The sequence below is a fragment of the Panthera pardus genome, unplaced genomic scaffold, assembly GCF_024362965.1.
Source record: "Panthera pardus isolate Hobbes unplaced genomic scaffold, ASM2436296v1 HiC_scaffold_8, whole genome shotgun sequence".
Taxonomy (NCBI): domain Eukaryota; kingdom Metazoa; phylum Chordata; class Mammalia; order Carnivora; family Felidae; genus Panthera; species Panthera pardus.
The window spans coordinates 77,247,422-77,262,755 of NW_026527013.1; the positions used below are offsets into that span (position 1 = coordinate 77,247,422).

General features: G+C 35.2%; 1 protein-coding gene across 3 annotated transcripts in view; it reads left to right on the plus strand.

Annotated features, from left to right (window-relative positions):
• COG5 (component of oligomeric golgi complex 5) overlaps window positions 1-15,334 on the plus strand; it is a 334,355-nt gene that overhangs the window by 175,172 nt on the left and 143,849 nt on the right. For all 3 annotated transcript variants that reach the window (XM_053897953.1, XM_053897952.1, XM_019451191.2), the window contains exons 8-10: window positions 850-1,015; window positions 9,295-9,407; window positions 9,663-9,740. In XM_053897953.1, the coding sequence (XP_053753928.1) occupies window positions 850-1,015; window positions 9,295-9,407; window positions 9,663-9,740 (357 nt within the window). The remainder of the gene's footprint in view (window positions 1-849; window positions 1,016-9,294; window positions 9,408-9,662; window positions 9,741-15,334) is intronic.

Here is a 15,334-nt window from a genome sequence, read left to right on the forward strand (position 1 = left end):
TTAAGCTTCCAACTTCGGCTCAGGTCATGATCTTGTGGTTCGGTCTGTGCTGAGAGCTCAGAGCCTGGATCCTGCTTTGGATATATATTCTCTCTCTCTCTCTCTCTCTCTCTCTCTCTCTGTCTCTCTGTCTCTCTGTCTCTCTCTTTCTCTCTCTCAAAAATAAACATTTAAAAAAATTTTTTAAATATATATTTCTTTGCATATATAACCCCTACCCCCCTTTTGTGCATGCATGTTCTCTCTCTCTCTCTTTAAAAAATAAACATTTTTTAAAAATTAAAAAAATATATATTTCTTGGTAAATAGAAGTTCCATGACGGTAGGGACTTAATTGGTTTTGTTTACAACTATATTTCTAGCACCTGGAACCAAGACCTACATAGTAAGCACTGTATAAATATTTCTGATTAGAATGAATTGAATGAATGAAATATAATGAATAGTGTAAGTCTGCATGGATCTGCCCTCAGTTAACTCGGCAGATATTCTTCAAACGGATGTAGGGTTGTTGTTATTTCCAGCATGGCTCTCTTGATAGGGATTGGTGGTAAATTTTAAATAAGCTCTAATAATATAACAGATTTCTGATCTTGTTATTATCCTTTAAAGGATGAGAAAAAGGGAAAAGGGGAAAATAATATACATAGTATTTAATTTTGTCTTTTATGGAAGAAATCATGACTAAAAATAATATTTGTTCTAAATGGACTCCCTTTGTTCCTGCCTATGATAATTTAAAAATATAATAGTAACTACTCAAGTACCACTTAAAGTTGTAGATTTATATTGATTTTGTTTGTTTTCCTTTTATACCTATTCCCACCCCCCACACCCACCTTTTTAAAGAATCCAACTCAAGTTGGAACAGCTCTTCAGGTTTTCCATAATCTTGGAACTTTGAAGGAAACTATTACCAGCGTTGTGGATGGATATTGTGCTGCTTTAGAAGAACATATCAACAGTGCATTAGACATCAAAGTTCTGACTCAGCCTTCACAGTCAGCTGTGAGAGGTATGGCTATGGTTTATATTTAGCTGCTTTATTTATTTATAACCAAGAAGTCCTTTGAATAGTATGTGAAACACTTAAGTTTCAAAGCAGTCTAATGACTCATATTTTAGTAGACAGAAAATGAGAGAAGAAATTATGTTTCAGAATTTATTTATAACTTTTTTTGTCTAATCAGTGAGTTGAATTGGCCAATTGGTATATTCAGAACTTCTAGAAAAAAAAATCTATAAACTGTGGCTTCACTTAGTTCAGAGGAAACAGATGCAAGAAAAAAAAAAAGGAACATTTTTCTTTCTGAAATCCTTATCCTCACATGTACTTCTTGAGACAGAAAATATTTTTTAAGGAAATGCAATTTCTTCCTTAGCTTTTTGGGCTTTTCCTTTTAATAATTCTGGTGTTCAGGAGCCAAAAAGGTTAACTGTGGAGGTAGAAACTGATAAAACCTTTGGGAACATTACAATGACAGCAAAATGTAAAGAAAACTACTAAACAAAGGTATGAGAGAGGAGTAGCCCTACAATAGCAGTTTGTGACCTTTTTCCTGCCAAGATGTACCTGCTGATGGCATTCAGATCTAACACACCCCTCAAAGGTGGGATAGGAAAGAGTACACATTGTGTGTGGCTTTCACTTACCCAACCAACACATGTCTGCATTTCTTTCCTTCTTTCTTCTCTCCTGTTAATAAGGAGGAGCCGTCCTTGCTCCTGGCAGAAACCGAGTACTCTGCTTTTGCGTTAGATCCCATCTGCCAAGGGCATTGCTTTAGCAGATCCCCTCTGCCTGCCATGTAGTCACTTTTCCTTCTTTAAGTCTCTTTCCTGTCATGTACAGTCATCTAGTGTACCTTCTCTTAAAGACAGACACCTCTATCTTGACTGCATTTCTTTTTTCTTCCCTCATTTTATTTCTTCAGACTACAGAAAATCCCCCAAAGTTGTTGTCAGACTTACTGTCTCCAGCTTCTCTCTTTCCATTTTTCTATCGGAGAAGCTATTCTACCATCACAGAGTTGTCCTAAAGAATAAATGGAATAATGCATATAGAACTAATAACAGAGTTCCTCATACAAGGCTAATACTAAAATATTTACAGTCAGTAATTATGGTTTTTATATTTGCTGTATAAACATAGCCTTAAATAACGCACAATATATGTCACTCATAAATAAGTTGCACTAGATAAAAAGAGATAAAAGAATCTTGGATCTTAAAGGGATTTTTAAAGGTTAGCCCTAGCCTCTGAATAGGCCTGTATTAAAACTATCCCAGAAGGGGAGCTTTGAAAAGAAATTGCCGAAGGAGATTTCACTCTCAGCTTTTCCCAGCAATTATTCTCAGAAAGTTTGATCTCATGTTTAAATTTCCAGGAGCAGTTTAATCTCATTCCCTCTTGTGTTGTCAAGAAAAAGAAAAAAAAAATTAAAGCAATTATTCACATGCTGTCATTCCTAATGTACACCCTTTTTGTTGAAAGAATAAAGAGTTTTAAAGCCTTATTATAATCTGTTGAGAAGTAGATACAGTGGTTTAACGTAGAAACCTTAAGCATCAATTCTTCATTAATTTTTTTAAAGAATAATCACTATTATTTTTAGTTTTTTAAATGTGACATTGACAATATTCATATTAATTTGCTGATCTTGTTGGTCATATTAAGATTATGGAGTAGACGGGGCGCCTGGGTGGCGCAGTCGGTTAAGCGTCCGACTTCAGCCAGGTCACGATCTCGCGGTCCGTGAGTTCGAGCCCCACGTCGGGCTCTGGGCTGATGGCTCGGAGCCTGGAGCCTGTTTCCGATTCTGTGTCTCCCTCTCTCTCTGCCCCTCCCCCGTTCATGCTCTGTCTCTGTCTGTCCCAAAAATAAATAAAAAAGGTTGAAAAAAAAAAATTTAAAAAAAAAAAAAAAAAAAGATTATGGAGTAGAATGTCCTTATTTTTTGGAAGTACACATTAAAGCATTCAAAGGTGATAGGGCATCATGTCAATAACTTATTAACAAACAATTCAGGGAAATTTTTTTTTAGTATGCTTTCAAATTTTCTATATGTTTAAGATTTTTCCTCTCAAATATATAAAGTTCAATAATCTTAAGGAAAAATGTTACCTATTATGTGTTGGAAAGGTTTACAATTCAATAAGAAAAAGAGAACTCAAAAAATAAGAATATGATTAGGCAGTTCATAGAACACATCTAATAAACGGGAAAAAATGTTAAGCGTCTTTCTAGAGGGTGACCGAACTAATTATTAGGGAAGTACAGATAAAACAAGGATACTGTTTCTCAACCCTGAGACTGGTAAAACCCAAGAATTAAGTGTTGGGCGAGTGCAGAAACTCTCGTTAACACTGATTGTAGGAGAATGAAATGGTTCAGCCACTTGACTCAGTTTTATCAAATTGTTCTCTGAGGTTAAAACCGTATGTACCTTGTGATCTTATAATTTCTCTTATAAGAATTATACCCTAGAGAACCTGTCACGTAGATATAAGAATTTTTTATTGTGCTATTACTTGTAGTAGTGAAAAAGTGAAAACAGTCTTTCCTTCAGTGGAAATAAAGGGCTATCATTGGGTCTCTGTTTTTTAGTGAGCCTGTGCCTTTGTACCTTGAACTGTACAAGCGTACTAATTTTTTTTTCTCCTCCCTTGGGTGGGAGAGAATGACCACAGAGGGACTGGAGTTGGATATTTCCCTTCCCTGGTCAGTTAGGTTCTGATAACACTCCAGAAGTTTAGGTTGTGGTTAACCAGCTTCCCCTTAGGGCAGGCCTTGTTAAGAATAGAGTCCTCTGGTATATTTCAAGATGGTTTCCTTTTTCCTCCTCCTGCTGGAGGCACTGGGTGATTTTTCTCCCATATTTACTGTGGGAAACTATTTGGGTTTCTGGATGCAAATCTCACAATATTGTGGGCCCCCCTGACTGACTACCCCTGGAGCTTTTAATTTTCACAATTGACCACTTTGAGTCTGTAGCAATTCATCAGTTACACTTCACGTTTTCCTTCCCTAGCACTGGCTCCCACTGTTTTCTGCTAGCAAGGCTCTGTTCTGATACATGGAGACTTCCCGTATTCTCCTGTCTCTCTGATCTTGGGGGCAAGTGGTTTGCCATGTGTCCTCCCCTCTCTTACAGGTCCAAGAAGAATTTTTCAGTCTTTTAGGCTTTTCATTTGTTGTTAGGACAGAGTGGCAACGTACAAGCTCCTTACAGTTGAACCAAGAAATGGAAGTTGTTAACTCAGATTTTTACCCCCTGTAACTTACTTGTTTTTAGTTTGATGTTGTTAAAAGTAAGACAGCTGGCCCAAAATGGAGTCACTTATGCTAAACCCCATGCCACCAAACTGAGACGTAACTTAATTAACAGTTTCAGCCTTTCAGCCCTTCCTGGAAATTGAATCCTAAGTCAGTCAGTCAGTCAGTCAGTCAGTCAGTCAGGAATCACCTAATCAGTACTAGTGAGGTAATCTGTCCTACTGTCCTCTAAAGGAAAGTGACCTTGCCATAACCAGTTTGCCTCTTTTATCTAGTATAACTTCTTTGTTCCTGTTCCCTTCTGCCTATAAAAGTCTCTCATTTTGAATAGCTCCTCAGAGTTCCTTTCTATCTGCTAGATTGCCTGCTGCCTGATTGATGAATTGTTGAATAAAGCCAGTAAGATCTTTAAATTTTACTCAGTTGAATTTTATTTTTTAACAATGTCCATATGGGTCTTTATTTATCTTTGAAGTTTAGTAATTTCTTTAGGATGTATCTTGGCATTGAATGCTCTGTATCTTTTTTTTTTTTTTTTTTTGAGTTAGAATATGTTTTCTTTTATAGGTACATTTGAATTTTTTTCTTTTCCATTTGTTCTTTTCAGGAACTTTATATACATGTCACATCTTCTTTGTTTTCCATTTCTAATATATTGTCCATAATTATTATATTTTATATCTTTGTACTTTATTCCATTTTGTATCATGTCCTTTTGTTCATTTTCCCATTTCTGATTGTGTTTTCGCCCTTGATCATTATATTGTTATTTCTAATGTGGTCTTAATGTCTGTTATATATTTACAATGAGAATGTTCCCTATAATTGCTTTGAGACAGTAGAAGATCAAGTAACCCTTCCTGTTGTTTCCTTTGGGAATTTCTTTGGCAACATGTGTTCCTTTCCTTTCCCCGTCTTCCCTCCCTCTCAATTTGTGTTAGGTCCTATATTGTCTGTTTCTCATTCTTACTCATCTTTGAAAGATACCAGCTGTTTGTTGAAGAATAGTATAGGGGTGGTTGTAGGGAGAAACTAGGACAGTCTACAACTTGGATGAAGTTTGTTGTCTAGAGTAAGTATTCACCAATTTGTTACTTCTTCTATCTTTGGGATACATTTTTCTCAAATTTTGGATCATTCTAGAGAGCTTAGTGTGAATCGTGGTAAAGCCATTTAAGCAATTTTTGTGTGGAAACCTCATATTCTCTGCTTTTCTTTCCTCTTTCACCTCATGTTACCTTTGATAACCTCCCCCAACTAGAGGTCTAACTATTATAAAGTGTAAATATCATTTTATTATGGTTTCTTCTTCCATTTTTCTTTGTTGCCATTCTGCAACATTAAACATTTTATTAGCTTCTTCCCTGGCTCATTCATGTCTCTCCATTTCAGCTCTAAGCAAAGAATCATTGAATAGTCCGTCTAAATTTTTATAATTGATTTTAAGGGTAGTTTGGTTTTTGCTAATGGTCCAAGATGAGAGCTATCTGGTTCCTTTTTCATTTTGATTTATCCACATCATGTGGCATACATAATCTCAAGTTTGAAGTTTTAGTTGATTCCTTGTTTGGAATGGGTTTTTGTTGGTGGTGGTGGTATTGTTGTTGTTTAAGTGTATTTTTTTTTTGTTCTTATTTTCATTGGCTTTCCAGGAAAAAGAGTAGGAAAATGATTTTACTCTGCCATCAATAACTAGAAATCACTCTTAAGTATTTTTAAGTAACTCTTGTTTTTTTCTATCACATTAATAAAACCTAGTTTATGACACTGTTTTTGTTCTTGATTCTCCTAAAGCTAACTGATAATGGCATCAATTTTTCTGTTTTAATTATTCTCTCTCCTCTTTATATAGCTTTTCTATGTTCAGTTGATTATTTTTATCACATTAATGTCTTCAATAGGATGTATTTAGCTTATGAGGATAAAAATTTTAAATAAGTCATTCTCTACCTTATTTACCTTTAAGTAAGTAAGGAACATGAGGCCTCTGGAACTAGTTGAACCAATATCTGGCTATATTTACTTTAAGAAAGTAGTGGGTTGATGTGTCCCATAATTCATTATAACAAAACTGAACTATGCATATTCCAGGAATTCGATCAGTATTTTCCAGTGTTCACAAAGGTACTCTATACCCTTTCTTCATTGTGAGGAGTGTGTTCTTTATATGACTTGTGAGATAATTGCACATTGTTAACTTATTTCCTCTCTATTCTCTGTACACTTCTCCTTAGTAGTGAGGACAACACTGCAAATAATTTTAAAAATTAGTTAGACTTAGATTTCAAACACAAATTACTCATATTTTTAAAGTCAGTATCTCTGTCATAGGTATTTTTCTCTTTTATTGCTTCCTAATATTCTCACACTAAAAAGTAATAGCATCTCTTTGCTAAGGGTACATGTAACTCTTTTCTAAACTTAGAATTATTGGGGCACCTGGGTGGCTCAGTCAGTTAAGCAACCAACTTGGGCTCAGAGGGTTGTGATCTCACAGTTAGTGAGTTCGAGCCCCGCATCGGGCTCTGTGCTGACAGCTCAGAGCCTGGAGCCTGCTTCGGATTCTCTGTCTCCCTCTCTCTCTGCCCCTCCCCTACTTGCCCTCTGTCTCTCAAAAATAAACCAACCTTAAAAAATTAAAAAAAAATAAAATAAACCTAGAATTGTTGAAAAACTGTAAGGAAGCAGCTTATAAACATAGCCTCTGGTTTTCTTGATTTCTTGCCCCCCCCCCTTTTTTTTGAGAGAGAGAGAGAGAGATAGAAAGAGAGGAGAGTGAGCATGTGTTGGGGAGGGGCAGAGAGAGCAGGAGAGAGAGAATCCTAAGCAGACTCCACACCCAGCACCAACCCTGACATTAGGGCTCACTCACACAACTGTGATGATTGTGACTCAACAGTGAAATTATGACCCAACCTTGAGATCATGACTGGAGTTTAAATCAGGAGTCCATGCTTAACTGACTGAACCACCCAGGCGTCCATCTTGCCCTCTTTAAAACAGGATAAACTATTCATTCATGGGCTCTTCTGCATGGCTTTCAAGCTTAATTTGGATTGGAATTGATACTTTTCAATTTGAGACTAAGATTCCTTTTTTTTTTATGTTGAAACATTTTAAATCTGCACAAATAGCTGTGTATATGTATTACATACAAGAACATTCTTAGACATCACTTTCAAGAAATTTAACATTGATACATTAATATTATTTAATGTTTAATCCATATTCAACATTTTTCATTTGTTCCCCAAAATATTCTTTATAATAGTTTTTCCCCCAGCTTGAACCAATCAGGGATTATGCTTTTCTGTTAGTTATCTTGTGTCTTTACTCTCCTTTAATCAAAACAACCCCATTGCCTTTTTTGTCTTTTATGGCATTAACATGGTTGGAGATCCCCATAATTTGAATTTATCTGGATTTATCTGATTGTATCTTTATGGGTATATTCAGAGTAAACAAGCTAGTAAGGTAATGTTGTGTATTTACCATTAACATCGTATCTGTAACCACCAAAATTATGTCTGTCTCATTACTGCTGATGCTAAATGAAATCATCTCATTACTGTGGTGTATGCCAGATAGCTCCTTATAAGATTGCTTTCTTTTCTTTGTGATTAGTAATTTGTGGTACATACTTTGAGACCATGTGAATATCCTGTTTTTCATTAACATTTCCTGCAGTGTTTTAGTATCCAATGATTATCTTTCCCTCAATTAATTACTTTACTAGTAGTTGCCAAATGATGATTTTTTTTCTATTACTCCACTGCATTTATTAAGTGACATTCTTCTGTAAAGAGAAATTTCCATCCTTTTTGGTTTTTTTTAAATTTTTATTTAAATTCCATTTAGTTAACATAGAATGTAATATTAGTTTCATAATGGACTGCCATACGGTACCTGGTGCTCATCACAGTAAGTGCGTCCTTTTTAAACATTTCAGTTTTCACTATGAATTCACAAATTGTTTTCAATCAGTATTTTATGATCCATTTTCATCCCTATTATTTTGGATGGTCAAAAGTTCCCTAATTCATTTTGGGGAAACCCCTTCCAGTCAAGGTCCTATGTCCTTTGACAAATCTCCATTTGTCTTTGAACACTTCTTTGCTCTCTGGCACAGTTGTACCACGCATATCTTCTGTTTTCACTGCTCCAAATGTGGAATCACCCTTTTCTTCAGTGAGCCCTGGTTTCTTTTACTGGGGAAGGGGAATGGTGCATGCAAGTCATAATTTGGGCACTTGGTATACTCATTTCTATTTAGGAATCACTGTCTCCTTGCCCTTTCAGTGGACAGAGTCAAGAAATACCTCTAATCCTCATTACATATTTGTATCTTTATTCTGTTTATGGGGAGAACCTTCATTTACACTTTGCAAAATGAACTCAAAGTAATTTCAGGATGGCTACACCAGTATCACATCCAGCAACAAATCCACTAAGTACTATAAATTCTTTTTGCCTCTAAAATCTATCTCACTAAAGTTAGGGTTCCATAATTAAACATTACTTGAATTAATTGTTTTCCCCTCTGTGGTTGTATTATGAGTTTGATGTATAGTTGGTTTCATTTGTTTCTGTATTTATTTGCATTTTGTTTTAGAGTTTGCTTTTTTCATTCTATTTAAACTTAAATTTATTTTGAAATAGGTAAAACATTTATATGCCTCATAAAGACTCCTACTTCTATCCCTGTTTCTTTCACCTTGTCTCCTACCACTCCCACCACCACTTGTAGAAAACTATTTTCATTAATTTCTGTTTTGTGTTTTATCTCGTGTGTGTGTGTGTGTGTGTATGTGTGTGGTGTGCCCGAGTGTGTGATCTTATTTTCCTTCCTTTCTTAAACATTAAAGGTTAGGATGCTTTTTTATATTCCTCATAAGAAATTATTTCTTAAAGTAGGAACTTCTTACTTTTTTTTAAGCTTGGATATGCTTTTTGTATTAACATATTTTCTTTTATTTGAAAAGTTTTATTTTTCATACTTCTTTGTCACTCGTAAACAGGGGGACCGGGACGCTCAACTATGCCAACCCCAGGAAACACTGCAGCTTTTCGTGCTTCTCTCTGGACTAATATGGAGAAACTTGTGGATCATATTTGTACTGTTTGTGGACAGGTAAGAATTTTAGAGAGTGGAAAGAACATTAATTATGGATTAATGCCTTGTTGTGCCAAGTTGTGTGACGTTGGTCAGCTATCTTAAAATCCCTGAGCATTCAAAATACCTACATTAGCTGATTATAATATTGATAGAATAACTCTAGCAAAAGGCCTCTTTCCTTCCCTTGCTATTTCTAGTACCTAAGCTTTACATTTGTTTCATTTGAAAATACCCAATTGTATACAATCTCCCCCTCTCTGCCTTTTTTAGGTACAACACCTACAAAAAATATTAGCCAAGAAGAGAGATCCTGTTTCTCATATTTGGTTCATTGAAGAAGTAGTTAAGGTATGTTTAGATGAAAATATTTTTTATCTCTTTATTGAAGAATGCAGGGAGAAATGAGCCAGCATTCTTTGTGTTCCTGCCTTACAGACTGGCTACATGTCAAATAGCCATAGGAATTGATTTCTCGACAACAACAAACTTTCTTTTTAGTATATGTATAAGCACATTTGTTTATTGAGTAAATACTACCAGTAATGCATTTTATAGGCTAATTTCTGAAATGCATACACTAATTTCTAATTTTCCATCATATAAATGATTTATTGTAAATGTTTTTAAAAGTTCCACTAGAGAATAAGATGAAAATTTTGGGTAAATAAGAGGTTTAATTGGTGGTTATTATAATGTCTTATAGTCTTTACTGAAAATGGAATGGTAAGATCCATTCGGTTGTTAATTTTTCCTATAAAGCACATTGCTGTATTCATTTTTCATATTCTGAAATTCTCCCTTCTGTTATCCACCAATACACTGGCCTCATGAGCTATAAGAATTCCTTCCATGCATAGAAATCTCTGACTCTACATTTTATTTATTCATCTTGATATGTTTTTGATAAGGAATAATACAGAGGGATTATTCTATTTATCATTTAATCTTGACAGATAAGTGTTCCAAAGAAAAAAATTCTCTAAATTTCCAGTGTTATGGTATAGTGTCCTTTGTAAGTTCAAAATTTAGGCGTTTATATATTATGTTATGGATCTCTAAGACCACCCCCAAGTTTGGTTATTTGTTAGAGAATTCACAGCATTCAGCATATAGTTGTGCTTCTGGCTATGATTTATTACAGCGAAAGGATAGGAACCAAAATCAACTTCAAGAAAGGAAAATCAGCAATAGGAAAAAGGCATATAGGATGAAGTCCAGAGGTAACCAACTGAAAGCTTCCAAGGGTCTTCTTTTACAGGAGAGAGATAGGATACCTTTAATTCATCTAGCAACAGCATGCATAAAATGTCCTCTGGGGAAGTTCATCTTGCACGTAGGAGTTCAGGGTTCTCATCAAGAGTCAGTTAGCCTAGCATGTACCAAAATTCCAGACTCCTGAAAGAAAAGCAGCTATTTGGTGTAGACCACATTATTGGTACAAACAGTTTAGGTATAGCGAGCATTCTTAACTGACAACCATGAGGACCCTCTTAAAATCCAAGTCCCAAGTACCAGCCAAGGACCAGCCTTGCAATTAGGCATTTTTAACTATAGCAATCTCAGACCTGCTGTATAAACTCATTTTTGCGTATATATATACTTATGTTGGTATATGCCTACTTACATTATTCTGCTTCATATTTGGCTTTTAATTGTATGAAAGAAATAATAAGATGCTTTTGTCAATTTGCATAGTAATTAATTTTTTGCAATTTTTAAAATTCCACTTAGTGAACATACAGTGTGTCAGCAATTCCATACATCATGTGGTGCTCATCAACAAGTACACTCCTTAATCCCCTTCACCTATTTAACCCATCCCCTCCTCCCACCCGCCTCATTTGTAGTAACCATCAATTTGCTCTCTAGAGTTAAGAGTCTGTTTCTTGGTTTCTCTCTCTCTCTCTCTTTCTCTCTTTCTCTTTCCCCTTTGCTTCTTTGTTTTGTTTTTTAAACACGTGAATGAAACCATGTGGTATTTGTCTTTCACTGTGTTATTTTGCTTACCATTATACTCCCTAGGTCCATTCATGTCATTGCAAATGGCAAGATTTCATTCTTTTTTATGGCTGAATAATATTTCATTATATGTGTATGTATATACACATATATGTATACACACACATATATATGTATATATGTTATATGTATATCCATACACTCCACATTTTGTTTATCCATTCATCAGTCAGTGGACATTTGGGCTGCTTCCATAATTTGGCTATTGTAAATAATGTTGCTGTAAACAGATGGGTGTATGTATCCCTTTGAATTAGTGTTTTTTTGTTTTCTTGGGTAAATACCCAGTAGTGTGATAGCCGGATTGTAGGATAATTCAATTTTTAACTTTTTGAGGAACCTCCATACATTTTCCCGAGTGGCTGCATCAGTTTGTATTCCCTTTAACAGGGCACGAGGTTCCTTTTTGTCCATATCCTCACCAACACCTGATATTTCTCATTGTTGGTTTTAGCCCTTCTGGCAGGTGTGAGGTGATAGTGCATTGTAGTTTTGATTTGCATTTCCCTGATGGTAAAGGACGATGAGCATCTTTTGATGTGTCTGTTCGCCATTTGTATGACTTCTTTAGAGAAATGTCTGTTCATATCTTCTGTCCATTTTTAAATTGGATTATTTGATTTTTGGGTATTGAGTTTTATAAGTTCTTTGTAAATTTTGGATACCAACCAGATGTGTCATTTGCAAATATCTTTTCCCTTTCTTAGGTTGCCTTTTAGTTTTAATATTTCCTTCCCTGTGTAGAAGCTTTTTATTTTGATGTAGTCCCCAATAGTTTATTTTTGCTTTTGTTTCCCTGGCCTCAGGGAACCTATCTAGAAAAAGTTGCTACAGCCAATGTCAGAGAAGTTATTGTTTCTGTCTCTTGTAGGATTTTTGTGGTTTCAGGTCTCACATTTAGGTCTTTAATCCATTTTGAATTTATTTTTGCGTATGGGTAAGGAAGTTGTCTGCTTTCATTCTTTTACATGTAGCTGTCTAGTTTTCCCAGCAAGATTTGTTGAAGAAACTATTTTTTCTCTCTGCATTTTCTTTCCTACTTTGTTGAAGATTGACCATATAATTGTGTGTTTATTTCTGGGTTTTGTATTGTTTTCTATTGATCTGTGTATCTGTTTTTGTGCCACTACCATACTGTTTTGATTGCTGCAGCTTTGTTATATAACCTGAAGTCCAAAATTGTGATGCTTCCAGCTTTGTCTGTCTTTTTCAAGATTGCTTTGACTATTTGGGGTCTTCTGTGGTTCTATACAAATTTTAGGATTGTTCTAGTTCTGTGAAAAATGCTGTTGGTATTTTGATAGGGATTGCATTAAATGTATAGATTGTTATGGTAGTATAGGTATTTTAACAATATCTGTTCTTCCATGAGCATGGAATATCTTTCCATTTCTTTGTGTCCTCTTCAGTTCCTTTCATCAGTGTTTTATAGTTTTCAGAGTATAGGTCTTTCACTTCTTTGGTTAGATTTATTCCTAGGTTTCTTATGCTTTTGGGCGCAATTGTAAGTGGGATTGTTTTCTTAATTTATCTTTCTGCTGATTCATTATTGGTATATAGAAATGCAATAAATTTATGTACATTGATTTTGTATCCTTCAAATTTACAGAGTTTATTTACCAGTTCTAGCAGTTTTGTGGGGTAGTATTTACGTTACCTATATATATAGTATCATGTTGTCTGAAAGTAGTGAAAGTTTGACTTCTTCCTTACCAATTTGGATGCTTATATCTTTTCGTTGTCTGATTACTATGGGTAGGACTTCCAGTACTGTGTTGAATAAAAGTGACAAGAGTGGACATCCTTGTCATATTCCTGACCTTCAGGGAAAGGCTCTCAGTTTTTTACCATTGAGGATGATGTTAGCAGTGGGTTTTTCAGATGGCCTTTATTATGTTGAGGTGTGTTCCTTCTAAACCTACTTTGTTAAGGGTTTTTATCATGAATGGATGTTGTACTTTGTCAAGTGCTTTTTCTGCATCTATTTAAATGATAATATCATTCTTATACTTTCTTTTATTGATGTGATGTGTCACATTGATTTATGAATATTGAACCATCCTGGCAACCCAGGAATAAATCACACTTGATTGTGGTGAATGATTTTTTTAATGTATTGTTGGATTACAGGTTATTGTTGGATTGCAGGTTATTGGTCTGTTCAAGTTTTCTATTTCTTCCAGTTTCAGTTTTGGTAGTTTATATGTTTCTAGGAATTTATCCATTTCTTCTAGGTTGCCCACCTTGGTGACATATAGTTTTTCATAATATTTTCTTCTAATTGTTTGTATTTCTATGGTGTTGGTTGTTATTTCTCCTCCTTCATTTGTGATTTTTTTTTAAGTTTATTTATTAATTTTGAGAAAGAGTGTGAATGGGAGAGGGGCAGAGAGTGCGGGAGAGAGAGAATTCCAAGCAGGCTCCACGCTGTCAGCACATAGCCCAATGCATGGCTCGATTCCACATACTGTGAGATCATGACCTGAGCCGAAATCTAGAGAAGTTGGACGCTTACCACACTGAGCCACCCAGGCTCCCATCTCATTTACGATTTTTAAAATTTGAATTATTTATCTTTTTTTCTTGATAAGCTTGACTAGAGGTTTATCAATTTTACTGATAACTTTTCAAAGAACCAGCTCCTGCTTTCATTGATCTGTTTTTTTTGTTGTTTTTTTTTTAGTTTCTATATCATTTATTTCTGCTCTAATCTTTATTATTTCCTTCCTTTCACTGGTGTTAGATTTTCTTTGCTGTTCTTTTCCTAGCTCCTTTAGGTGTAAGGTCAGACTGTTTATTTGAGATTTTTCTTGCTTCTTAGTTAGGCCTGCATTGCTTTATACTTACCTCTTAGAACTGCTTTTGCTACATCTCAGAGGTTTTGTATCATTGTATTTTCATTTTCATTTGTTTCCATGTACATTTTTATTCTTTTATTTTCAGGCTGACCCATTTATTCTGTAGTAATCTGTTATTTAACCTCAATGTATTTGTGTACTTTCCAGATTTTTTCTTGTGGTTGATTTCTAGTTTCCTATTTTTGTGGTCAGAAAAGTTGCCTCGTATGACTTGACTGTGAATTTGTTGAGGCTAGTTTTGTGGGCTGATAGGTGATCAATTCTGGAGAAGGTTCCATGGGCTCTTGAAAAGAATCTGTATTCTGCTTGAGGATGGAATGCTCTGAATATGTCTGTTAAATCCATCTGGTCCAGTTTGTCATTTAAAGCCATTGTTTATTTGTTGATTTTGTTTAAGTAATCTGTTGATGTAAGGGGAGTGTTAAAGTCCCCTACTGTTATGGGGCACCTGGGTGGCTCAGTCAGTTGAGCGTCTGACTTTAGCTCAGGTCATGACCTCACAGTTTGTGAGTTCAAGCACCGTGATGGGCTCTGTGCCGACAGCTCAGCAGCACCTGGAGCCTGCTTCGGATTCTGTGTCTCCCCCTCTCTCTGCCCCTTCCCTGCTCGCATTCTGTCTCTTTCTCTCTCCCTTAAAAATAAACATTAACAAAAAATTTTAAGTCCCCTACTATTATTATATTATTATAAATTATGTTATTAACTGTTTTATGTATTTGGATGCATAAATATGTACAGTGTTTTATCTTCTTGTGGGATTGACTGCTTTATGATTATCTACTGTCTTTGTCTCTTGTTACAGTCTTCATTTTAAAGTCTATGTTGTCTGACATAGGTATTGCTACTCCATCTTTTTTTTGGCACCCGTTTGCATGCTTGATGTTTATCCATCCTCTCCCTTTAAATCTGCAGGCGTCTTTCTGTCTAAAGGAGTTTCGTGTAGGTAGCATATAGATGGGTCTTGTTTTTTTATCCATTCTGTCACTCTCTGTCTTGATGAGAGCATTCAGTCCATTTACATTCAAAGTAATTATTGATACATATGTATGTATTACCATTTTTACC